The following is a 26,449-nucleotide window of genomic DNA, read 5'->3' on the forward strand; positions in this document are numbered from 1 at the left end:
ACCAACTTCAGGTCATCTGAAAAAGAGCTCTATGCAGCTCAAAAGCTCGTCTCTCATCACCAGAAGTTGGTCCAATAAAAAGATATTACCTCCCCCACCTTGTCACTTGTTTATTGTCAGTTTCACTCTGGGTTCTCAACAACCAGGCTAGAAAGTGTGGATAACTTTTCACTGAATGTTTAAAAGAAAAATCTAACAAACATTTCTACTGATATTAGAGCTTGTAAAAGTATAGATATATTTTAAAACAACCTAGATTGTGTCTAAGCTACCTGACAATATCACTTTATATTAGACAAGAGTGGCAATTTTGTATTATTAGGTAGGCAAACTGAATCCCAGAATTCAGCTTAGCAAGTCACTTTCTGAATCCCAATAATGGAAAACATGGCTCGCCTTCCAATAATTTATTACATTCGTTCTTCTGATTCTTAAGTTACTGCATTTCCTCTCCCTTCCTTGCCCTGCAAGGCTACATCCTCTTCTTCCATTATATATGCAAGAGCAACAAAGACAGAGATCATGCAGCGCTAAGTAGAAAGATTTGGTTCAGCTGGTATATGTCAGGTAATACAAATAGCAATATGTATTGTTACGTATCCAAAAGCAGCAGCAACAGAAATTCCCTCCCCCTACACAAACATTTCTCTTTCATTCGCAGAGATACAATCACTTTTCCTTTGTTTTGCTTTTTGTTTGGCTGGTTTTTTTGGCTTGTCTACTCACTTGGCAGCATTCAACACAATGATCTTTACAAAAATAAATGCCCATGGCTCCATTTCATTTACGATGCCATCAGTGCCAGACAATGCCCTCCTTGGTTTTAAGGCAAGCTCACGTCATTTGTCAGATTCATTCCAAGACTGTGATTGTCAAAAGAATAAGCAAATGGAGCTACTGCATCATTTTACATCTTAACGTCATGGGACAATAGCAACCGTGATGTAAACCTGTCCTGTGGCTGGAAGTGAATGGCCGAAAAGAGTGAGTGTGTGTGTGTGTGTGTGTGTGTGTGTATCCCATTAATGAATGAGTGTCTGATGAGGAGGTAAATACTATATAATTGCTTTGACAAGAGTCATCTTGCCCAGCATTTTCTATCGGCACAAGAATGTGATACTTGGGTGCTTAGGCATTATAGAACCGGTTATGGAGGTGCTTTCTGCTTTAGTAACAAGACCAGTTGGGTCTGTTATTTAAGGCTTGTATGTGATCATAAGACACTGGTGGACTTAGATGTGGTTCTTCTGCATAACAGCATTTTTATTGTTACTAGAAGGGATGATAGTTTGAGCTCTATACAGATTGGTTTTCCTTTCTCCACTCAAACTTCCTTCTTTGCTTTCCTCTCACCACAAGAGCTGCTCCATCAGACACACGTGTGCACTATCAGCCAGATGCTGGGTGGTTCGGATGGGCCTACCATGCCTCTATGGTGCAGCAGAGTATCACAATGAAAAGCCATATAACTAATTGCTCACTTCCACAAAGATGGCTCCCTTGGCTTAGCCAAAGGGTCCCCCGGGGAAGCCAGTTGTATATACATGACCAATAAAATAACCATCATTAAAAACAAGAACTCGATCAGTTTTAGCCACCCGATGCCGCGGCTCACAGTAAGTTTGGATGTAATCGCCGTGTCCAACTGCCTCCGCTATATCCTGTCCTAAGTCCTTCACAGTTCCCTAGAGATCCCCTGCTCCAGACCGGTAAGTGTTCCTTTCAAACCTCGCCTGCACAACTCACTGTAAGCGTAAGGAGAGCGGTCAAAACTCTCCCGCATCGGTGCACGGCCAGCGCGAGAGCCCTGCTCATCCACATCCCTTGCCTCCTTTGGTTTAGGTCATGGGTTTTGTTTGATTGATAGATCTATTTAATTCTAGGAGAGGTTTCCCAGGCTGGTCCAAGCCAGAGGGATCAATATGGGGTGGTGCCTTCCCATTCCACCAGATATTGGACTTTCCCCTCCGGAGTCACCCTGCGGGCTAGCACCTGGTACTTCTCCCCACACACCAGCCTGCCGGCTGCTCCAAAGTAGTTGGTGATGGAGGACTTGAGGTGGGAGAGGGAGGAGTCGTCCTCGCTGATGCTCTCCAAGGTGTGGCTGTCAATCCCATCATCCTGGCGCTCCGGGGCACAGGCCGCCTCACTGCTCTCTGAGGCGCAGCTGTTCAGGTGCCCGCCTTGTTCAATGCCTTTTCTCTTCCCCCCCACTGGGGCGTAGGCTTTAGCCGCCAGCTTTCGTTTCCGGCTGCCCACGTTCCTTCTGCTAGGGGGGAGAGAGAGAGAGAAGGGGATGGGGATAAGAGAAATGCTGGCAAAAGGAAACTACAATGCAGCAGCTCTAGCCCTTAGACAAGACACGTGCCTGGTGATATCAAGGGCTCCTGACCCACAGGGCCCTGCACTGAGCCAGCCAAGTAGGGAGCTGGAGGAGGTTTACTAATGAAAGCGAGTGAGTTTCCCGTCCCAGCTGCTGTGAGACTTTCCGTGCACCAAGAAGCGAAGTGCCAGGTTTTGGGCCATTAGCCACCATCCAGGAGCTAATAATCCAAGGCTCAAATTAGTAGGAAGAGAGGCAGCTCCCCTTGCTAGGATAACTGTTGGGGACTTACAGGACAGGAAGGCATGGTCTAGTGGTTAGACCTTGGGCTGGTTATCGGGACTCCTGGGTTCTAGTCTTGCCTCTGCCACTGATTGTTTATCATTATCAGACTCATCTCTGAATTGGGCTCATAACTTCTGTAACTCAGGCACTGGAAGAAGGTTGAAGTTACATTGGCTTAGACTCCCAAAGGTTGGTTATGGTTATGTCTACATGGCACAAAAGACACCACAGCAGGAAGTCTCAGAGCCCAGGTCAACTGGCTCAGGCTCACAGGGCTAAAAACAGCAGTATGGGCGCTCAGACTCTGGCTAGAGTCTGGAAATCCAATGAGAGGGGAGGGTCTCGGAGCCTGGGCTCCAGCCCGTGTCCGAACAGCTACGCTATTTTTAGCCCTGTAGTGCGAGACTTGCGAGCCTGTTGACGCAGGCAGAGATTCACTGCCGTGGGTCTCTTTGCTGTGTAGACATATCCTAGTACTCCGCTCTGAACATGGCCACCTGTGCCTAGAGGGACCCATTTCAGCAACGATGCTAATGCCAGCTTCCCCAGGGGCTCGTGAGTTTTAATCCATTTATTTGTGTGAAGTGCTTCAGCAGGGCTCTGCACAGCACTGATTGCAGGGCAGGAGACATCCCATGGAGATGGCTAGGCAGAGTGGAGGTGTTCAGTAAAGCTGCCAGTTCATTAATAAGGAGTCTTTCTGTCCCTACGAATGTAAAAGCACCCATCAGCTCCAGGTAAGCCAAGGGTAGTTTTGCTTACCGAGGAATGCAGGGCCACTCCTTCTGCATTAACCACAGTGCTTCCCTCACCCCACCAAGGAGATGGCAGGAAAATAGGCAGTTTTATTTAATGACCTCAAATAGGCACCAAACACCAAACAAACTGGCCGCCAGCTGTGGGCATCAACTGTACAGGGGGTGGAGTACCCAAGACAAGGAATCCTTATTGCCAGGTGACCTGGGACCAGCTTCTTCGCAGCGTATCCTTGTGAAGAGATTTAAAAAATAGAAGCTGGGTTTTCCTGCAGCCAGGCCCGTACGTCTGGTGATGGTCTCCAGTGAATTAGTGTCCGGTTTGCTTAGGGTCAGGGCAGAGACAGAGAAAGATGAGCAATACTTGGAAATACTCTGGGTGCAGAGCAGTTGGAGGCAGCATGGCCAGCCCTGAGAGAGACTGCAGGGAAGAGAGAAGTCCAGGGTAACTTCCAATGACCGATCACTCTACCTAAGCCAGAGGTTGGAAGGACAGGGTGAATGGAGAGTTCATGAGGATCACGTCAAGGGTTGGAAAAACAAAGGGGATTAAAAGAAAGCAGTCAAGTGCAGTCAAGATCAATGCAAAATCAAAGGGCAAGAACCTGGTCTCAGCCCCTCTCCTCCCCTTACCTCGATTCGTAAGACAGGCTCGTTATCGCAGAGCCAGATGTGCTGGCAGCATCTGTGGAATCCAGGTCAGAAAGAAAAGTCTGCCCTGAGCTGGCACTGAAAGGGAAAGAGACCAAAGTCAGCCCTGGCCAGACCTCAGCCACTGTGCGAGCCCAGCATTTCCGGCTGCATCCATAGCAGATGCCCTTCTGCGTACGTACAGGACCTGGCTTCAAACAGAACGCCAGCTAAAACATGCAGCCTGTTTAGGGACATTCAGGAGAGCAGTAGCGTGCGTCCCTATCAGGACAGCCAGGGGGGCCTGCACTGTGTTAGTTAAAGGCCCAGAAGTCAGATAGGAACATAGTAACCAGCGCAGACCCCTAGGACTTCCAGAGCTGCCAGCAAGGGCTCCCCACCCCCCTGCTTCCATTTCCCAACAGGGCACAAGTAGATTAGCTGGTGCCCACTGAAAATCTTGATTCCTCATATAAATCTGGAACTGGAGATTTGTCCGATTAAGCCCCTCAAACATCTTTCGCCTTTGGGCATCTCTCCTCTCCCCAGCACGCAAGGGAGTGAAGAGGGCAACCCCCGAATCATGGTGATGGCTACCCCCGGCATGGCAAAGAGCAGAGACGCATGCACAGAAACCCGACGTGCTTTCTTCTTACTATCAGGCATTACTGCCCCCGGGACAGATATGCCGTTTACCTTTTTAAGCTCTGAATTTCATCCAGTGTAAAGTCAAATATGCTGGCCAGGTGGTGGTTTGTGCTCCAAGCCGAGGTGAAGTCACTCTGCATTGCAAAAAGGAGTATATTCATGAGCTGACAGCAGGCCATCACTCTGTGTGAGCAATCACAGCCAGCGTTTCCTACCCCGGTTGGCCTCCCGCTTCCATCTCCTGCACACTCGGAGAGGATCTGTGCTTTGGACGGTCCCTTACCCCTCTGCAGAGCAGGCATGCAGAAGGCTGCCGTTTGGAGCTGGGCGCAGTTGGAGGGTTGTGGGGAATCCCATCCATTCTTTTTTTAAAGGCACCTTTTTCATTAAAAATAATAAAGTGTCCCATGCCAGCTGAGGTTCCGTTTTCCCTGGTTCTCGTCTGTAACTGAGAAGCTGTGAGGGCGTTTGGAAGGATGGGGGGACAATTATACTGGACGCAGCTGAGGATGTCAAAGTCTTTTACAATGGTTTAATCAATTTTTACACCTCATGCTGGCAGAGACCAAGTCTCACAGCAAGTCAGTGGCAAACCCTGTAACAGAACCCGAGACACGCAACTTTCATCCCAGTGCTCTAGCCACCAGAAGACACTTAAACAAAGACGTATTTGGAACTCCCTGCTCTGAGCCTCTTGTTACTGGCATCAGAAGGCTGGTTTGTGGCCAGCAGGGCAAGCTTTCAAATTGGCACTTTGATCCTGCCTTTATTAGTCATCTCTGCCTGGGGAGTGCGCAGCCTATGCCGGATGGAAAAACAGCGCATTGGGGAAAGCACTCAAGCCTCCTAACTGGTCTGTTGGTAGCAGCAGCACAGGGATCTTGCCCAGTTCCGTGTTGGAAAAACAAAAAGCAAACAACTTCAATAATTCACCCCTGAAAAACAACATCATGGATAGTAACAAAAGAAAGAGTAGCGAGAAACTAACACTGGGAATAGCATCCTCCAACAAAAATTTTGATCTTTTTCTTCTAGCAACTCGCCTTTTCTGCTGTTGAAATTCATGCGGCAGCAAACTGTGAAAGCAAAGAACAAACACAAACAAAGAACAATGAGCGTCAGACTTGCTTGGAGGCTGCAAATCACATAACAGGCCTGAGGGGGGGGTGTATATAGAGAACGTCTATTTTGGTTCCAAGCACCCAGGGAGAATCCTAGGGTGGGGAGTGTGGTCTTTTGAAAATTGTAACATTTATGAGCTGTCGTTTGAAATCCTAGTCCTGCTTGCAGCCTAGGGGGCTCTGGAGAGAAGTGTGAGACCAGGGCTTAGTAGTCAGTTTGCAAAGAGCCAGTTACAATAAGGTGGTGTGAGTTGTGACTTCTGTTTTTATGGAGCAGCCTGGTTTGTTTCTCTCTGGTTTGGGGTTCTTGTGTGTTCTGAATTCTAAGGAATAAAATAATGTTACACTGCAACTGTCCAGAAAGAGGGTCTATGTTTTTCATCTAATTTCTCTGTTTGTATGCTGTGAAAGAGACAATCATCAAGAGAGCCCAGGAAAGCTGCTTTACTGTAGTGGCTGGGAAAGAACTGGAGAATGCTGCACAACCCAGGGGACCCCAGGACTTATCATTTCTGTGTCAGAGTTTAAGACAGAAGCGGACATTCTATGGAGGGAAAGCTCAAAGGGTTTATGGGGAAGCCAGTTTTCTTAAGAGGACCGATGCGGAGGAGGAGAGGACAGTGTGAAGTGAAAGAGTGGACACAGACCCGTTTTTATGGGCGTATTTGCTTTTTCCTCTCTTCTTCAGCTCAGAAGCTCCATTCTCACCCAAACCTGGTACTTTCTCTGGCAGGAGCTTGCTTGGGGGGTTTGGCGGGACACGAATTCGCAGGCGAAAGATGCATTTCTTCTTCTTGATTTCCTTACCACACAAAAATCTAGAGGGCAGAAGATACAAATCCCCTCATGATCTATTGATTTTTAAGCTCTGAATGGGAGTTTTCATGGCCAATTCTTCCCCTCTACCATCCATCCTACCTCAACACCTAAACCCTGCAAACCCAGTCATTTCAGCCCCTCCAGCTTCCCCACACCTGCTGAAGCTGAAATGTTGCAAACAGTCCCCTCGCCCGGGCTCACCTGCTTTTGTAGCTGTTGAGTGCATTGAGCAGGTGTGGAGCACGTTCGGAGGCCGGAGTGCTGGTCAGCTGGGATAAAGCATTGGCCAAAAGGTCATTTCAGTAACGTGAAGAGATGATGAGCAAAGCACAGAGCACACACTGGCTAGAGAGCTCGTTAGAGTCACCAGGGTTATTCTGAACTTAAACCAATGGGGGAGCCCATGCTACAGTTTTCTGCTCTGGTCTAAGCAGGTTTGATCATAAAGCTCAGAAATGCACAGCCAACAAAACCCCACAGACCTCCAGGATGCAAACGCTCAGGCCGTGTTTATTGTTTGGACATCAGCGCGCCGGGTTCCTAAGACAGTTAAAATCCCTCCTCTTGCTTTCTTCTATTTATTTTTTTTAAACAAATGACGGTTGCAATTACTTCCTGCACGTCACTGGGCCTGGACAGCAAAACTAGCCTTGTCCATTTCCCTCTGGTTCTCACACACCACCACAAGGCTGACACGGGGAGGTTAGGACCGGGGTTCTCAACCTTTTTCTTTCTCAGGCCCCCCAAACAGGCTATAAAAACTCCATGGCCCACCTGTGCCACAACATCTGGTTTTCTGCATATAAAAGCCAGGGCCGGCGTTAAGGGGTAGCAAGCGGGGCAATTGCCCAGGGTCTCATGCCACAGGGGGCTCTGTGAAGCTACGTTGCTCAGGGCCCCAGACTTCAGCGTTGCAATGGTTAAGCAGCCCTTCCCCAGGCTCTTTGGAAAGCCACCAGCAGCCCTGCCCGACGAATCAGCTGCCTTGGGGACTACAGTCAACACCGTCCACCCATAAAACCCAGCTCCTCTGCCAGCCGGGGAGCTGCCGGATGGAATCCATGCCAGGGTGGTTACAGTGAGTGCTCCGTGGGCAGGCAGAGTGAGAGTGCCAATCTTGCAAGCTCCGGTAATGCACTCTGTCTCCCCAATTGCCCTGCACACGGTCATTGACTAAACCATTACCACAAACCCCGCAGTGCCCGGGCACCTTGTACAAACACCTGCTAATGATTTGCTTCTAAGCTGGCAACAAACCACGTCCATCCAGAGCCACAAAATCCACCCCACTGTGGCAAACCCTCCTGGGCCCCCAAGGAAGAGTCAGGCAAAGGCGGTTTTATACCTCCTACCCTGTGCCCCTCGAGGAAGCACACAGAAAGGCGACTGTCCCAGCCTCCCTGCTCCAATCCTTTGCAAACGAGTGCCATTAAAATGCATCCTGCCGTTTATGGGTCCTTCCCACTAATTGAGACACCCAGAGTGCAAAGACAGCTTCTCACCTCGGGATTTCACTATTAAACACACCCGAATTCACCTCTCTCTCTGAGTGACACTCGGGAGCTTCCCCTTTTGCTGCCTGAGCAGACAGGAACAGAGGCTCCCAAAGAAACCCTGGATTTATTTTCTTTGGAGTCAGCCTGGCCTCATTCCTGGCTTTAAGGGGTGGATGGTCCATGCGTCACTTCCCCTGCAGCCGCCTCTCATTCCCTCCGAGCTGCCTTCCCCCATCCCATCCCATCCCAGGCCCCAGGTGTGTACCTTTCCGAGCTGTAAAGGATCCCAGTGGTGATTCACAAAGGCTAGGATTTCCTCAAAGTCGAAGTACTTCTTTTTGCTCTGAACGCCCAGATTATAGAGGGCCAGGTGGACAACGTCGACCCTGCGGGAGCAAAGGCGCAAGAGCAGCTGAGACTCTGAAGGCCCCACTTAGGCCAGGAGCTGCTCTCAGATGCACTTGCATTTACTTCAGGTTTGCACCCCTGAGCTTCCTGCTCTGGCTTTGCCATCCCCATGGCAGCTGCCTTCTCCCCACTCCTGCCATCCTCCTCTGATCCTACTCCAAGTAACCCCTTGGATGCGCAGGGGGTCTGATGGATGGATTCTACATGGCTGATAGCAGAGCAGGGGGAGAAAGTCGCCTGTCCCTTCCCCGGAGCTGCCATTCTGCAGGTGGTAGCAGACGTGTCCTCTCAATGAACTGTGCGAGAGACAGGAATGGAAACCCAGTGGTGCATTCTGCACTATGGAGAAGGCTTGAGACCAGATCGCGTTAATCCGCAGCATGGGATGCTGGCTAGGACGTGGACAGAGCACCCCATTGTAGCTGCTGCGCAGGTCTGGAGCGTCATGGCAGGTTCCATTGTATTTGCACATGCACAACAGTGGATTAGAGGAATGACTCAAGGGCTGGTTTAAATCTGTCAAAGGGGAGCCAGGAAAAGGAGGATTAAGTGGCTGTTAGGTTGACCTGTTTGGCAAAATCCTGCAAAGGACTCTGCATGCGGGGAGCTTTGCCACGGGCTGAAATACCCGAGCCCCACCGGGCTGGCGAACCTGCGGAGTGCCAGGATTCAGTCCAAATTTCCTGGCTTTCTGTCAGTTTCAGCCACATGCTCAGTGCTACAGTGAAAGCAGAGGGGAGGGGGATTCCTGGCTGATCGAATATTAGCTGAAAAACAAAAGTGCGGGAGGCTGGCAGCTAGCCACAGAGGCTCCGAGTCACATCAAAATAGGTCCTGGCTGTATTTACATCCTGCCTTCCTGGAAACATATCCCCCGTTATATACGGTATCCCTCTATCCCTGTTCTAAACCAGCTGTACAGCATGGGCATACCCCGTTCACCAGCTACTGTACTTCACCCCAGAGGTGGCTGCATTTCAGTGGCTGGTTAAACAAGGTCTGTATATCCTGGACATACTTCACCGCGGGGGATTGTGGGAATTCATTAATATAAACATGTAAAGCTTTTTGAGAGCCTCAGATAAGAAGCCCTAGAGAAGGGGAAAGTGTTATTTATCCTCTGACCTATAATGTCTCTGCTATATAAACTTGCACTTAATCCCTTAACTAAAGAGAGAGACATGTGGCCAGATCACCTGGGTGACTTATCTGCTGGCAAATATGTACTTTGGCTCACAGACAATAGGGCAAGCATGCAGCATGGATCCAGCCTCCTTAGAAATCAGTGCCGCACAGCTTGGCTCCCGGAGCAACGTGTGCTCAGGAGAAGCCCCGGCCTGGCTTGCAGGTCAGAAAAGAGGCTCAGAACAGAACTAGCCAGGGCCAGTTCCGATGATGCCTCCAAAGCTGCAAAGATCCTGGCAACCTCCCTGCACCAGGGAGAGGGTGAAATGCCAGTGTGAGGCTCCTGTACTAGGCAGGTCGATAGACAAGCTGATTCCCTTTGACCAGGAGCTCCACGGTTGTGGAGCACAAAGGAAGGTCAGGAGCCTCCCCATTTAGGGCACAAAACAAATCACCCTCTTTCTGCTTATCAAGAAACTTCCATCCACTAGTCCCTAACTGACTCCACAAACACATGCACCAGTTTTAGGTGCAAGGCCTATTCCCCTGGGGACGGAACCACCCTCCAGCTTGCCAGTCAGGTTGATCACTGAAGATCACACATTGAATCCCAGATTAGCTTGAGCTAGCCATGGAAATAAGGGGTGCTGGAGGTGAGAGTGAACTGCATGAGCAGGATTACAAGTGAGGGGTCTAGGATTGGAACAAAATGGGTAGCAGTTCTGCAGGTTGGGATTTAGGGGCAACAGCAAAGCTGTGTGCGGCACCCTGGGCTGGAAGAGCAGGTCAGGACGCAAGGGGCAGAAACATTTTCACGCACCCTTAACTATAAAATAAATCATGGGCACACCAATAAATGCAAATGGCCCCTCCACACAGATCCCCAAAGTTTGGGGGGAAGGGGCCCTCGCCCGGGGATGCTCACGAGACGGAGCTCAGGACACGGTGAGCTGGACGTTCGGCGGGGCTGCATCGGCTCACACGGGCTGGGATTGCGGCTGCTCAGAGACTTTAAGAGCCAGGCCCGTTGGTTTTTAAAAACGCGTGTGAGATCAGGCTGCTGGGCCAAGTAACTGCATGAAGACGCAGCTTCAGTTCAACGCGCAGCTTAGGGGGGCATGGGGATGCCATTAACAGGGGAACCCTGGGGACTTTCACATTCAGCACTCATCCTCCTCCAGCATAAGCCCAGGGCCTGCTGCATGCAGGACTGAAGGGGGAGAGCCACGAGGCCCAGGAAGGATAAATGGTGCCTGATTATCAAACTGCTGGTCAGGGAGCCAGGTGGGCTGAGCCGGATTCTGTTCCCACCCCCGAACTGCACAGAAAGTTCCCAGAGGGAAGAGACAGCTGAAGACACTTCACTCTGCACTCGGAGGGGCACCAAGGGGAAAGGAAGCCATTAGACACCGGCTTCTACTGTGTATTATACTCCATAAAATAAAGATCCTCTCAGAGATGCTGGCCCCCTGTCCCTCTCCATGCTGATCCCACCCTTCCTGCAGCAGCCGTAAATAGCGCTCCGGTATAGGGGACAATATCAAGGCAATGACCTCGCTCTGCTGCGGCATGTGCATCTGCTTGGCTACGGCTCTTCCAAGGGACAGTTACAACCCTGGGCCACATGGAGGCGCTTCGTAGACCCTGCAGTTCCAGGGACAACTCTGAAAGTCCCTGACCGAGCGAGAGAGAAACTCAGGTGGAGGCTGGCAGCCAGGAGTCAGGGCTTCGCCCCGCCAGTTGGGAGCCCCAGCTTCCAGCCCTGATCTCTTGATCCCAAAGTGACTCCTCGCCAACTCTTACCATCTCAAGGGCAGACGCTTGATGTATTCTGGCCCCTGGTTACACACCGCACAGAAAAAAACATAAAACCTGAAAAAGAGAGAGAGAAACACATGGTAAGGTAGGGGGCAGCTCAGAAGGGGGATGGATTTGGGCTCATCTCTCCAACAGACAGCCTGAGGCTCTGGCTTGTGGAGTGGCGGCCACCAGCCCATCCTCCCCAAAGGGCAGCGGGTCTCAGCATTGCAGCAGGATCGTCTGTGCTCATGTGGGGCAATCACTGCGGTAGAATCCATCCCCCTGCATGTGCCAGGCTGTGTTCTCCTCAGGCCCGGACTGGGGCCAAAGTCACTCCGCTCCCCCGGGCAACGCTTGCAGGCTTCACTCCTTCCTCTAGCCCCTTTTGGAGTCCTGCCCCTGCCCCGCTCCCTTCCTCAGCTGCAGAGAAGGTCCCTGCAGAGCCCAGAAATTCAGCCCTTTGGGTCAGCCAGAGGGGGTTGCTAGAGAGGAACCGAAGCGCCCCTCTGCCTGCTGGGCTGGGTAGGCAGAATCCAACCCCAGCGTAGCACTCTCCTCTGCCTACCACACATGGCTGTGAGATGTGCCACCAGTGCCCAGGGAGGGGATGACCATGCCAGTTGCTTCAGATCAGCGGAGCAAAGCCATTCTCTCTGCTGTGCCTGGCAGAGTCTCCTGGCTGGCAGGCTGCCGGCCAGAACGCTCCCTGACTGCGCCGGGTTGGGGGGTTAGAAATGAGTGAGGCACGATCTCCCAGCTACGGACCCCCAACCGCACACAAAGGGGCAAGGACTCCCCTCCCCCACACAGCCAGAGAATGCACCACCTGGGGCTTGTCCACACACACGCGCACACTTAGTGTGCAGCAAGCGGGGTGCAGATCTGCTCCGCATTAGCCGGCCATGTGTCCATGCAGGCCCCGCTGCTGCACACAAACAGTTCCCCAGGGTGCTTCCTTATCCCACTCGGGAACTGCTAGTGCGCAGCAGCAGGGTCCCCATGCCCGGTAAGCTGGAGCAGGGCAGACTTGCACCCCAGCTTGCCATGCTCCGAGTGTCCATGTAGACAAGACAGAGGGAGAGACTCGCTCAGTCAGTGAACTCAGACCGGCAGCTCTCTCCGGACCACCACTTGGTGGAATCCAGCAGCTCTCGGCCAAGCGACCAGGCAGGATTTCAGCTGAGCAGCAATTCCCAGGACACCTGAAGGAAGCCGATTGCCTGGGATGAAGAGACCCAACCCCACAGATTCCAGCTGCTCCCAACGCAGCTGTGAGCGTGTTAACAGTCAGCTGGGGGACGACATACAGTCTGACCAATTCACAACTCTGGCTCGACCCTCAGGGATGCCCGGAACAAACCAGGGCGAGCTGGGGAAGGACGTACCGGTCTCCAAACATCATGGGGTCGCTAAGGCACTGCGTGCAGGCCTCGTGGAACCACTGCCTGCAACTGTAACACTGCAGCATCTTCAGGTACCATCTGGGAAGAGAGACCAGAGTTCAACACTCTCGGAGGTGGCACGAGGTGCATTAGGACCAGCTCCCCTTTGCTATACATGGTGCCCTACAGGTGAACGGAGAAAATTCTCGATGGTGCGGGCGTTGACACCGGGGCAAAGTAAGTGTGCAAAATGGGTGTGCAACGCTCCCCAAACGGGAATGGCAGAATTTCATACCCCCTCCCCACTGGTGGAAATGAAGGCGCGAGGCGCAGGACAGTGGAGAATCAGGCCTCCTGGGTCTGGGTTTGTAATGTTGCAGGGGAAGGGCTGTATTTGAATAAAAAAACCACCACTGACATTTATATTAAAAAGGGGGAGCAGGGGGTCCAGATGGAGTTTTCGAAGGAGGCAAAGAAGTCAGCCAGCCCCACTGAACCACCATGGGAGCTGGGCACTTAACCAGGGGCTCCTTGGAAGATCCCAGATTCTACCCGGACCTGGATTTCCCAACAATATTTTTTATCAAATGTAAGTTGAGTAACTGAAGGTACTTGGTCACAGCCTTTCACGCTATGGTATGTTGATCACACGGATACCCTCACACCTCAGCAGCTGGCTTTCTTAGCAGCCTCTCCCAGTTAAGCACACAGGAAGCCTCACTGCAAATGCACCACGCAGCAGCTCTCTAGATGGTTATTTTGGTTGTCCGTGACTTTCCCCAACTGGGTTATTTTCGGATGGGGGATTCCCACCTGCAGCTTGTTATTACAGCGAGGGAAAGCAGCTCTGCAACCCATCGCCTTCCTCCCGGGGACAGGGCACCCTGCTCAGACGACACATTCAGGGGAAAATGCTGCCAAATCAGAACCTGACACATGCTTACTGGGCGAGAACTGCACCCTCAAAAAAGCCTTCCCCGGGAACTGACCTTCTATCTCACACTTCCCCTAGGGAGGAAGGATGGCCTGGTGGTTAAGGTAATGGACTGGGACACCAGTCCCAGGCTTTGTAACAGTCTTCCTCTGCGTTCGTGGGCAAGCCCTCAGCTCTGTGCGCTAGTGCCCCATCTATACGGTGGGGATAAGGACATGTCCTTTGCCCGTCTTGTCTATTTAGATTGGAAGTTTCAGTGTGCCAGGCTCGGTCTCTCCCTCTGGTTTTGTACCATGCCTGGCACAACAGGGCCCTGATCTCAGCTGCTGCCATGATACAAAGATCAAAAACAGCCCAGGGCATCAGTCTGTGCCAGCTAGCTCCGTTTCTCTCCCTCACCGAGCCGAGGTGGTGTTAGAGTAACACTGAACAGCCCGGCTCGTGTGGACTGAAGTGCAGCTTGAGTCTAAACAGTGACTGAAATCGAAGCGGCCCTGGTTTGCTTCCTGGGAGTATTCTGTCCCCCCGACTCTGTCTCGCTCTCCCTGGCCCTGCTCAGCAAACGGTTATGGGAGAGGGAGCTGGGTTCTCGTTTGGCTCATGCATCAGCCACAGAGTTGGTAAGTAAGGCCCGGATGCTGCCATCGGAGCCACTCGCATAAATCCCTGCCGCTGTGCAGGCCCAGCTGAGCCCACAGGGACACGGCTGTCTCGGGTATACCGGAGGAGGGGGCACGTCACACCATTAAAAGTCTGATCTTCGATAGCCACAAGTGCAGTGTAATAAGTTTGGGACCTTACTCTCCAGGGCCCCCGCAGTAACAGTAACACTGCTGCGGATTGGTCCTGTGCAGAGAATCCCATTCCAGCTGCTCCGGGTTATAGGACAGCACCATCTTGACGGCTTGCAGCGTCTTGGCGATGGCTCCCTTCTTCAGGGCGCCCCCTTTCTGCAGGACCAACCAGAACACAGGGTCAGCACAGCCATGCACGAGGAAGCTTGTCACTAGGGGCATGAGCCTGGCCCATTGAAAGCAATGGGCATTTTGCCATCAGCCGCGAGGACGCAGGCTCAGGTCCCAGGTTTGGCAGCAGCATGAAAGGAGCTCATGGTCAGAGCAGGGGGCTGAGAACCAGGGTGCTCTGGCACTGGACTAGCCCAAGGCTGCCCAGCAGTTACCTCCCCTCTCTGTGCCTCAGTTTTCCCACCTGCAAAATGGGTGTCATACCCAGCAGGGGCATGGAAACAAATCCATGAGGGTAAAGCCCAATGAGCCTCTTCTAACAAAGGTGCTGAAGGAGTGCTGGGCTGCACAACTGCAACTCCTGCCAGACACTCACGCTGCTGCTCCCATAATGTCAGTTCAGCCGTAGCTGAAAACATGTCCTCTTTCCCTGCTATTGCATTCCTGAATTCCCCACTCCTCTACTTCCAGTATTTGCAATCCCCTAGTGTTACATCAGTTCCTGTCGGCCGACGGTCACCAGAGGGCCAACAACTGCAGCTGTCTCTATGTCTGGGTTCCCTAGCAAGAGATTCCTTAAAAGGGCCCAATCTGCACAGGGTCAGCACTCTCTGAAAAGCAGGCCCCTTTGAAGGGCAGCAGTTGGGCAGGCCCCCCAGATCACTAGTCACTTTTGAAAATTTAGGTCTTCTCGTCCAGAACCTCAATCCCCGTGAAAGGTACTGTGTAAATCAATCCGTCATGGAATACAGCTACTGGGGCAGAGAAGCGAGTGCCAGGGAAAGCCTGGGATTTGAATTTCTCTTTACACGGATATAGGCCTGGCGGTGCTCCCCCCAGAAGTCGGAGGGTGCAGGGCTGAGCTCTGTGGCTTAAGCCCATCTCTGCTCCATAAGACTGACATGGGCACTGGTAGCAATGAGGACCTCTCAGGAGGGCTTTCTGGCCACAGACGCCAGCTGGCAGGAGCTGGGGGCTGGAGTGAAAGGGAACAAAGCTGTTGTACAGGAGCACGCCATGGAGGCAGGGAACATGGGGTTAAGTCCCAGGTCCCAGGAGTAACAGTCACTTTTTAATGTTTTCCAGGATTTTCCCCAGCTGAGACCTCGACTGAGCTGTGACTTCCCCACTGCAGCACGGCTTCCTTCTGCCAGCTTGGCTGGTGCAAAGGCCAGTAAATTCCCTCCGTGCAGCAGGGCCCCCCTGCCAGGCACAGGGGCAGCTAGACCAGCACTGCAGGAGCTCTCCCTGCCCCCACGTGGGGGGCACAGCCAAGGTGAATCCTGATGATTCTGTGCCCTGCCACGGGGCACAAGTTAGGGTGGGCTTCCAGAGGCAGCAGCGGGTGCTGAACCACTAGTCCCCGAGCAGGGGCGATGCAAACTGGCTCCCTTCTGTCCCTGCACAGAGCGGGGATCCTGCCCCCTTGCCATCACCTACAAAGGATTTCATCCCTCCATAGGAATGCAGGGCTCTTCTGCCCAGTCCCCCTAAGCTAACCCCTGCACCAAGAGCCAGGGTAAGTCCAGCACAGTCAGCCAGTCACTGCAGAGTTTGCCCAGCAAACATCACCTGGCAGGGCAGGTTCTTGTTGGGGTTGGCAGCCCCCAGAAGGGAAGGAGTTAACTTGTAACTGCCACACCCACAGAACCAAAACGGACCAGAGACCTGGCGAGCAGGACAGCGAGCCTCACTCACCCGTACAGCCAGGGCAAATATACATCTCCGACAAAACCAGGGCGTCAGCACGGGGCCGTCGCTGCTGTCCACCACCGGGATGTGGCACTGCTGGTGATAACCTGGAGGGGGGACAATCAGTGTACAGCGAGCCAAGAGCCTTCTGGGAGCACAGAGACTAGCTGGCCAATGAGAAGGCAGTGGTTGTGTGTGCACAGGTGCGGCATAGCCACAAAACACACACAATAACAGCAGCCACTAATGATTGGCCACAGGTCATGGAAGAGGATTAAGCAGTATCCTGTAGCCCCGACTGGCTAATGCCAGGTTCTCCCTGCCAGAGAAAGGCCAGCCTGGAGCTCAGCACGCATCCAGCATTAACGACACAGCTCCCCTGCAGCCGGCATATTACAGCTAGGGGTAACCTGGGGATTTCAATGAACCAAGAGGAAACATTAGCTGCATCCCATCCCCCGTAAACATACACTCCCCACAGACACCCATTCACGGCCCCACTCATCCTGCCAAATATATACACACCACACACGCCCTCCATTCATCCCCTGCAAACACCCCTGCCCGCTACCCCCCCCCATGCACACTCATTCATCCTCCCCAAACATACACGCAGCCCCATGCAGCCCACCCCCTGATCATTCCCCCAAACGTACACGCACTCAGCTCACAACCACATACGAAACGTCACATTACTCCTCGGCTGCTTTCTGCGGTTCTAACGTGTCTTGCAGCAGTACTGGGACCCCGAAGCCAAAGGGGATTCTGCCGGAGAGTGGCCACGCTGGGCACCTGGCTTTCAGTGACTGCCACCTGTTTTCACTGTATGTCAGAGGGACACATGGCGCCACATTGGGGAAAGAGCCAGCTCTGCTCACCAGGTATCCCTTATTAATAAACTCTAAGTATCAGCTTAGTGTAAAAGGGGACAAGCGGATCCCCCGCTCCTCCATCCTGGTCTGCTACTTTGTGAGAAAAGGGCTGCCAAGTGTGCCAAGTTCATTTTCTCCTTCCCTCCCGAGCAATGACATTGGGGCCCTTCAAGGCCAGAAAACACAAAAAATGAAAGCCATCATCACTGCCAGGGTCAGCCAGAGATGTCAAAGCAAGGCAGCCATGCTCTCTCGCCGCACAGAGCCTGCAGGAGGGAGACCAGGCCTGCTGGGCCCCTCTCCGCTTTGAGAAGAGCATCGGAATCTGAAGCAGTTTCCACCGTCCGTGGGGCATCACACTCCACCCAGAGCAGCACTCGTTCTTACCGAGACCACATTTTCCACAGATGAGGATTTCGTTCAGGGGCCCTGATGTCTTTCCCAGGCAGATGTTACACTTCGGCTCTTCTCCAGGGACACCAGCTAAAAAAAGAGCAAGACAGCAGTGGGTTCAGAGATGCATGATTCCTGCCAACATGCTGGCAGGAAATACCAGGGAGGGGGTGGGGAAGAGGGTCTGCTGGCAAAATTCAATTTCTACCCTCAAATACACACGCTCCACATTATATGGTTAAAGGAAAGAACCTGGGCAGCTCCTAAGCCCTTTTCCTGGCTCGACCACGGGCTCACCAGCAGCTATACGTGTGCAGACACACATGCAGGCTAGAACCTAACCCAGAACATTCTACATGGGGAACCCAACCCAGAATCCCCTTGGACACCTGCACAGCCTTCTGTTCAGACACCACTTTGGGTCATAGAGCAGAATAGTTTCCCCCCCAAGAAGGATGATATTTGCTTTTCAACTAACATACGTTCCCAGGTCTGTCTGGGAGGGACATCTATAACAAAGCGAGGCTTGCCGGCATCTGCAGAAACTCCAGCTAAGAACTGACCTGTGGGATCAGAACCAGCAGATTTTGTCTTGGCCCCTACACCCGCAGACTTGGCAAAACACTGAAGTGTGCATAGAGCTGAGCCAGAAAACTGGGGTGAAAAAAATACATCATTCCCATGACATGCGCTTGTGAAGATACATCCAAGAGCAGGATAAGTTATAGCTTTTTTTTGCCTGTAGCAAAATCAAGACTTCTGTACCAAGGCAGCCCATAAATAGGCTCTATGGACCGGACTCTCATCTCACTCGCACCAGGGCAAATCCCAAGTACATCCATTGGGTCAATGGAATTGTACTGGTGTGAGAAGAGACGCAGGCTCTAGCAGCATTTATATATTCAGAGTGCAACTCCCATTCACTAAATAGAGTCAGGATTTCACCCTTTGTCTCTGAATCAGAAATAAAGTGAAAGGTTTAAAGACGTGCTCTTGTCTCAGGGAAGTTTCAAAGTCATCCTATTTCAAGATAATGCTGCTAGGCCGTATTTCTCTTCCTCGGTTTCTTCTTGCTACGAACAGGTGCATGGAACTAGGATCTCTGTTGCATCCTTCATCTAAATTTGTTAGTCTCTAAGGTGCCACAAGTACTCCTGTTCTTCTTTTTACTCCTACGCACATTCACAGCCCACCCCTCATGAGCACACAATCACCTGAGGGCAGATTCCATCACTTGCACACAGAGGTGAGGGACTGCTCCAGAGCAAATGACCTGTGACCACAGTCCCTGCAGGGCACGGTATCCTCCTTCACTCCCTGTCCTAAAACGGAGGTGTCAGGATTGCCAGAGGCACATCAAACACCTGCTCCACCCCCGGTTCGGTGAAGATGAAGCTATTCCTGCACATTTGTTTAAAACGAAAAATGTAAATGGCATTCTATGGGATGAGCAGTGCTTTATAAATGCCGATTATCCCAGAATAATTATCCTATTATTCAACCCTCCCCAAACGCTAAACTGGATCCTTTTCAGCGTGTCTACTGAAGAGGGTAAACGAGCGGCTATGAAAGCGTTGCTCTTCTGCACAGGGCAGGGGGGAACGTCACCCTAGGCGGACAAAGGCACCAGCTGAGGCATCTGCTTTTTCTAGACTAGATCTATTCAGCTTGATCATCCAGGTGACACAGCAGCGTCGGAGGCCAGTCTGATGGGATTGGGAGCATTGCTAGCCGCTGAGCTCTGCATTGCCACACACGAGACCCAGGCTTGTTTCCTAGTTCCAGTCTCCCATTCCTTGGGCCACCAGTGGCTAAGGGTTCTGTGGGTACCAGACACACAACCCCCCCGAGAGCAGCAGGAGACGTGACTCACTAAAGAGCACACCCAGCCCTCGGGAAGATGTGTCATGGCCTCTGTTGGGACTCCTGACCCGGCCTCCCTCGACCATTAGGATGAGGAGTATCCCCCATGGGGAAAACCCAGGCACATCGGCAAAATTCACAGCTCCAAACAAATGGAGCTAAATGATCACACAGGCAGGACATAAGCCAGAGATAAGAGTCCTGCCACTGGGCATGACGCAGGCACCAGCCAGAGACAAACACAGCCCAGCAAACCACCGTTAGTCTAACCAGAACGTCCAAACAGTTCTTGTTCCGCCTAACATTTTCCAGATCGCCAGTCAAACAAATGGCCCCACGGGGTTAAAGGAATGTCCACTCAGACAAACAGCTCATTTTCTGGACAGACCTGCTGCTCTGGGCAGCACTGAAAGGGTTAAAATGCCATTTTTGGGTTTGTTTTTTTGTTTTTTTTAAACACGCAGTGATGCAAATACATCCCACAGATCCCAGCAAGGTACATTTGGAGCCTGTATCCAGATCTGACACATGGCACATCAGAAATATCAGCGCGTGAACAGAATGACTTTAGGGGCATTTGCATTGACCCCATCTGCATGCAGCGCAGAGCGGGGCAGAAATCCTACGGACAGGGAATGGGGGTACTGCAAGAAGGGGACCGGTGCCTAGGCAGTAGGTTTCCATGGGGCATTCACTAGAGAAGTCTGGGCAGGGAGGCGGGGTCATGCTGCATCGCACGTATGTTATACCAAAACCTACCATCTAACTTGGCACCCACGCTCGGTGACCCACAGGGTAACGATCCCAGCACTCCTGCCAAATGAAGAGCCAGTGTAGGGCAACAAAGGAGTCTGCTGGGAGCAATGGAAGATGTCGTCCCAGAGCTACCTTTGAATAAACAGCGTCCAGGTCTCACGCAGCTAAAGCCACTCCAGCAAGACAAGAGAAAATGGGGAGTTTGGGGGGACTTCAGCTCCAGCCTTAGGAGCAGAAGCTGCTGAGCCCGTGTTGGGATTGGTCCCTGCCTGTTTAAAAAAAACCAGGGCAGGAGAAGAGACCAAAGTGTCACTCACCATGCTGAATATCCTTCCAGAGGACCCAGTACTTGGAGTTATCTTCAAAGGTCACAAGACAGCTCTTTTTGGAGCCACTTACCTGTGAAAACAAGAGACGTCAGGTGCAATTTTATCCCCTTCATGTTAAGCATTTTTTTTTTAAACTCACAACGTTCTGACAGCTTTGCTGCGGGAACTCGCTGCAGCATGTGAATTTTAAAGGAACATCCAGTTGCATTTTGCTTTGATGAGAGATGCCAGACTAACAGCCCTGAAAACCAAAGCTGGCTGTGTTGCCACCTATCAGACGCATGGGCAGCACCAGCGCCCAGCCCTGCTGTGGAATACCATCGAGAGATGAGAGAGTATTTGTTCCCACACTCATCCAGCCCTGGGCATCTCTGCTGAGGAGCCCTCTAACATGACGACCTGCTTACCCTCTAGAAACTGGACTGAAGTGCAGCTCATCTCACCAAACAGCCATCAAATGAAATGATTTCTGGTCACCACTGACATGGACTGGATGGAAACCAGCAGCCTAAGAATGAGTCCCCAAATCTGCCAAGCCACCCACCTGCAGAATTGGTCTTAACCCCAGTAGTCGGGCTGTTTAGCATCTCAGCACAATCACTGGATGTGTCCCACTGACCCTGGACAGCTTTCACAAGCCTATTCTTCCTGTTAACACTTAGCCAGCATCTTCCACGGAAGGCTCTCAAATTACTTTACAAAAGTTGGGCATGTGTTAAGGTTTCCCCTCCATTTTACAGGTAAGTAAACTGAGGCACAGAGAGGTTATGTATCTTCCAACATTACACAGGAAGTTGGTGGCAGAGTCAAGACTAGAACTTGTGGGAAATAAAAAGTACAAATGTTGCCATAAAATTGCACATGAAATATGTTGCTAGGGTTTTTTGTTTCAGGTAATTTGATAAAATGCCAACTTCCAACAAAAATATACAGATGCATGGAGTGAAAATTACAGATGCAGGCATTATACTGTCAATATAATAATGCCTGCATCTGTAATTTTCACTCCATGCACCTGAAGAAGTGGGTCTTTTACCCACGAAAGCTTATGCCCAAATAAATCTGTTAGTCTTTAAGGTGCCACCAGACTCCTCATTGTTTTTTGTGGATACAGACTAACACGGCTACCCCTCTGATACTTCACGGTGTAAAGTTACTCAGGGATCCCCTTCGCTCGCCTCCTCACTCCCCCCCCCCACCTCGCCCCAGGCAGCAGCAGCAGCAAGATGTGGGAACCGCGGGGAAGGTCAGAGCAGGTAGGGGAAAGAGGCGGGGAGGGGGGCGTCACCAGGGCCCAGGTGTTGGGCAGCAGGGACGGCTGTGCTAGGGGAGGCAATACCTCCCCATGCCTATTATACCCTCTGCCCATGCCCAAAGTATGTGAAAGAAGCTGTTCTCGGGGGCCTGGAGAGAAGGAGATAAGACTGGGGACTTACGAACGTGGAGGAGGAGTTGCTCTTGGAGTCTGACAAACCTCCAAACAGATTTGCAGGGGTCAGTCCCCTGTGAAGCAAACTGCAAGGCTTAGCCTGGGAAGCCCTTAGGAAATGAGCCCAGGAAGGTTTGCACCAGGTCTAGTGTTAGCAGAGAAAAGGGGCTTCTGTTTAGCTCTTTAAAAAGAGACAGATGCATTCGCCCAAACTGGGACCTGAATCCAGATTTCAAAACACCCAAAGTTTGAGGGTACTTGAAGGCAGGATTTGGGTCACTCCCATTATTGAGATATTGGGATTAGGATCTGCTGGGAAGTTCAGATCAGGGTCCAGGTTCAGAGTCCAGCCCCCCAATAAAACTTGGAGCATCTGGATCTAGGTTCTTATTCAAGCACATCTCTGGTATAAAAGTAAGTAATAGAGAACCGTGTTAGATTGCATAGAGCTTTGAACGCCTACGTTACCCTCTTGATCTTTCCAATGTAATAGAGTCCATCAGTCCACCTGCAGAGCACATACTGCCCCTCTGTCAGTTTGACCATCAGATCTTTGCAGCCACTCCCATTCGCAGAAGAGTTGACCGCTGCTTGTTGCAGGTGGCTGGCAGCTGCATAGACATCTCGGATGATTGGGTTGTGTGTGCCGTTCTCCATGAGCCCCAGCAGACACTGCCAATAAAATACACACTCAGTGACTTTTCCATCACAACTTAGGGAAAAGCTAGTTCTGATGATGCAAACTCTCCAGTCCTGGGACCCATTGGCACCCTTAATCAGGCAAAGCTCTCACCCACTTTATTGGGAGTTTTGTCTCTATAATGTTGCAGATCTTATGCATATCACAGGATTATTGCTAGTGTAGCCCACTCAGTGTGGCATTCTGTTCCCCTATAGTAGTGTCAGGGCCACAAACAGAGGTTGATGAACCTGCGTCAGCCTTGGCGAATAGCCACTCTTTTAGCTCCAGCTGTAGAGGCGTATACTTTTAGAACCAGAGGTCTCAGTCTATAGTTGAGACAAGAAGTTATATTGGCCTTCAATTAACAAACCCAAGGGAAAGGGGATACAGCTAAGATCATAATGAACAAAGAAGAGTTCCTCTGGTACCACTCATTTCAGAGGGCTCCGTCAGGTCTGAAATACTTTGGCCAAAAGGCATGCGTTTGAAAGGTTGACAGAATTTACTTTTTATTTCTGTGAATTTTAATTCAAACATTTCTCTGCACTTTTTAATAAACCCCAAATCCAGCAGCACCTGACCAAGGCACCAGCATGAAAATTAAACTGACTATAAACAGAAAGTGATACTGACCCTAAAGAAAGTTTCACTCCCCTAAAGAAGTGAAGAGCAAAAAGTAAACAAATGGCATCAAGTAAATTTGATTTTTAAAATACTTTCAGTTTTAATAATCATCGATATCATTAGTAAACACAGATGAGAGAACATCATTGAGTGATATACGATTTTTATCTTGATACTGTCCCTTTAATTGCAAAACGCACTCCTGCCTTAGTTTATGCCCTGGAATTGATTTAAAATATAAACAACTCAATGTGTTTTACCCTGGGGACTTTGCACGCAAACATGAATACACCCTGCAAACTACCAATAAGATTTACAGCTTCGATGAGACAAATTTTAGTGGTTAGCGAGTCTCTCAACTAAAGTTCAGGCAAGTCTGTCCAAAATGTAGCCAAGCAAAGCAAACCCCGCAATACAGCATGATCTCTGGGCAATCACATCAGCGAGCTGCTACATGCCACTGAAAAATGCAAGTCACCCTCTGATCTGTTTTCATATTAAACCAGACTATGTTTCAGTTTCCCCTTAAGTCAATGGGAGACACCCACTGACTTCAGTGGGAATTTGGTTTGGCCTTCAGTTTAGTAAAACAAGTACTATTAGGGTTATTATTCTGAGACAGATGGCAGGTACCAGAGTTACAGAGACAGAAAGGCTATAGCAAGGGAGGTCAGGGCTTTTGAAACTCCCATCCACGAGTAGTGGGCAAACTTCATTTTGAAGGTTTCTCTTCCCAACTATCTTAACCTCTTGAATCCACAGAACTAGCCTGGAAATTCCTAGAGAGCAGCCTCACTCGCTCTTGGTGTCTGTGCTCTGGGACAGAACCCGGAAGTGCAGAAAGCATGCAAAAAATAACATTTGAATGGAAAGAAAAAAAAAAATCTCCTTTCCCCATCCTTCACGCATAAATGTCTAGTTTCAGGGCAAAGATTCAAGTCATGTATCTGTACCGGTTCTCCCAGCTCTAGTCTCACTGGGCCCTCCTCACTGGACCATTTGTGAAGTAAGATGCTACCCAACAGGGAGAGTCTGAGAATCCAGCCTTTAGCTATTATTAGCAGCTAACAATCAAAGGCAGCCTTCACTCAGGAGAGGATCCCTTTGACAACAGGGGGAATTTTGCCAGAATAGGGACTGGAACCCCTAATTCAGTGTAATCATCAGGATGATCTTTTCTCACACAGGCCCCTGGCATTGCCTAATACGCCCAAGCAATGCAAATCTTTCCTGAGGATTCACAGGTGAGTCTAAATAGGTATAACTTGCACACCAAGTGGGCTAGAAGAGGAATCGACAAACATCAGTTTAGATTCCCCCCTGGATTTGGCCCTATTCAAGCAAAGCTGGACTACTCCTGGGAAATGACACATTCCCAGCTTGTTAAATATTTGCTAGAGAGCAAGGCGCCTTTCCAGGCAAGTCCAAGGCAGTCAGTCCCAAACTGAAAATACCTCCCTTGTTTTCCAGAATAATGGCCGGAATCATATTCATTTTCTTTGCATCTCACAGAGAACATAGCTAAGACAGGAAGAGCAGCCCGCCCAGGAGCACTCGGTCTCTCCTTTCCCTGAAGTTAAAAAGGAGTGTTTGTATTTGGGCCCCCATCCCCAGCAGAAATCAAAGCAATGCCTCTGCCGCTCGCGCCAGGAAGCGAATATCTGAAGATGAAAACTCGCTGCCAGCCCGAGGAACGTCAGAGACTCTCCTACATTCCAGAGACATTAATCCCCTTTTCGGGAAGGACCCTGTGGCCTCTCCAAGGAAAAGCTTCCTACGCTAATTACTCAGCCCTCCAAAGGGCAGCCTCTGCCAGTGCTCAGATGGGAATCGGACGTGCACACGACGGGTCTGTGCCCAACGCCCAGGCCCGGGAGCAGCCCGGGCGGTGACACGAGCCAGGTCCTCGCGGCTCTGCGGTGCTTTGGGAAGTGCAGCTGGCAGATCGCCGGCTCCCCAGCCTCCCCTGGCTTCAGCAAGGGCAGGTTCATTCAGGGGCACCGCTTACCCCCCAGCCCCCCCCCCTCGATGGGTGGAAAAGAGCATCGGATGGGGGTGGGCGCCCCATGTCCCAGCGCTGGGAGAGAAGGGGGCAGCGCTGTGAATTGGGGGGGCACCCAGCTATACTCACACCCTCCCCAATGTCCCTTCCCCCCCCCTTCTTACTCTGCAACAAATCTCCCTGCTGCGTGCACTTACCTAGGAGCCGGTCGCCCACAGAGCTGTGATTGGCTGATTCAAAAACATTCAAAATTAAATCCATTTTGGGGGGGACGGGGAGGGGGAGACGCACACGGTCCCCGGCCAACCGGAGTCAAGCGGCAAACGGGCCCCCCGACAGGGCAGGGGGCGGCTGCGGCGCATACACCGTCGCAGACACGCGGGGCCCAAACTCGCGTGGAACAAGGCACCGCTCTCGCCTCTCTCGCTAACTTCCCTGCGGCGGCCAGCAGCCGCCGAGCTGCCAACGTGCCTGAACTAACAATCGCTCTGGGCAGAGGGGCTTGTTCCAATCGGGGGGGGGGGGTTAAATTAATGCAACACCCCCCCACCCGGAGGAAGCAGGCGAAGCCCGGCAGGGGGGCATGTCAGGATCCGCCAAAGGACCCCCCCCCAAAAAAAATCTAGATAAAACCTACGGGTTACAAGAAGTCTGGGGGGGGGGAGTTTCCTTCTCGCCTGGATCTCCAAGCGGGGACACCCCCTCCCCGAGCCGGCAGCGGCAGGTCGGTGCAGCCCCCCCCCGTGATCACCTTGCAAACTTTGCGCGAGCCATCGCCGGGGTCCCCCCCGCCCGGAGCACCCCCTTACCGCTCCGCCAAGTCCTCGGGGCTCAGCGCCGGGCGGGGGGCGCAGAGCGCTTGCCCGCGGCCGGCTCAGTGCCCGGGGCGCGGGGTCCCCCCCATGCCGCCCCCGGCTGCGCCCCGGCTAGCAGCGCTGCAGGCGGGTGAGGCGGGGCGCCATCTTTTTCACTTTTTCCCGCGAATTATTTACGTTTTGCTTATGTAATTAGCACGGGCCCCCCTCCGCCTCCTCCGCCCGGCTCCATCCTGCAGGAAGCCGGCAGCGCCCGGAGCCTGACAGCTCCCCGCCGGCTGCATTTAAAGGGAACGTGCGG

At 51.7% G+C, this 26,449-nt stretch overlaps 1 protein-coding gene across 3 annotated transcripts; it reads right to left on the reverse strand.

Moving 5' to 3' along the window:
• Positions 1–313: 313 nt before the first annotated feature.
• PHF19 (PHD finger protein 19) lies at positions 314–26,370 on the reverse strand. 3 transcript variants are annotated; one of them, XM_034793830.1, is made up of 16 exons: positions 26,143–26,369; positions 25,531–25,563; positions 22,494–22,697; positions 20,585–20,666; positions 17,643–17,738; positions 16,390–16,490; positions 14,528–14,676; positions 12,796–12,891; positions 11,414–11,482; positions 8,343–8,463; positions 6,783–6,850; positions 6,410–6,580; positions 5,630–5,717; positions 4,690–4,775; positions 3,997–4,092; positions 314–2,269 (listed from the first exon to the last, which is right to left on the reverse strand). In XM_034793830.1, exons 3-16 carry the CDS (start codon positions 22,680–22,682, stop codon positions 1,918–1,920), a joined length of 1,764 nt encoding a protein of 587 aa, XP_034649721.1. In that variant the 5' UTR covers positions 22,683–22,697; positions 25,531–25,563; positions 26,143–26,369; the 3' UTR covers positions 314–1,917. The 3 variants fall into 3 exon arrangements, with proteins under 3 accessions (XP_034649721.1, XP_034649722.1, XP_034649720.1); XM_034793831.1 differs by lacking the exon at positions 25,531–25,563 and having other exon boundaries at positions 314–2,266; positions 26,143–26,370; XM_034793829.1 differs by lacking the exon at positions 25,531–25,563 and having other exon boundaries at positions 26,143–26,368.
• Between the last annotated feature and the right edge of the window lie 79 nt (positions 26,371–26,449).

This window comes from Trachemys scripta, chromosome 17 (assembly GCF_013100865.1).
Source record: "Trachemys scripta elegans isolate TJP31775 chromosome 17, CAS_Tse_1.0, whole genome shotgun sequence".
In the NCBI taxonomy this organism is placed as follows: Eukaryota; Metazoa; Chordata; order Testudines; family Emydidae; genus Trachemys; species Trachemys scripta.

Coding starts and splice junctions, on each gene's coding strand:
- PHF19 (XM_034793830.1), bottom strand. CDS start 22,682: ATGGAGAACGGCACACACAACCCAATCATCCGAGATGTCTATGCAGCT. Junction 14,677..16,389: donor TATTTGCCCTGGCTGTACGG/GTGAGTGAGGCT, acceptor TTGGTCCTGCAG/AAAGGGGGCGCCCTGAAGAA. Junction 12,892..14,527: donor TACTGCGGGGGCCCTGGAGA/GTAAGGTCCCAA, acceptor CTCTCTTCCCAG/ATGGTACCTGAAGATGCTGC.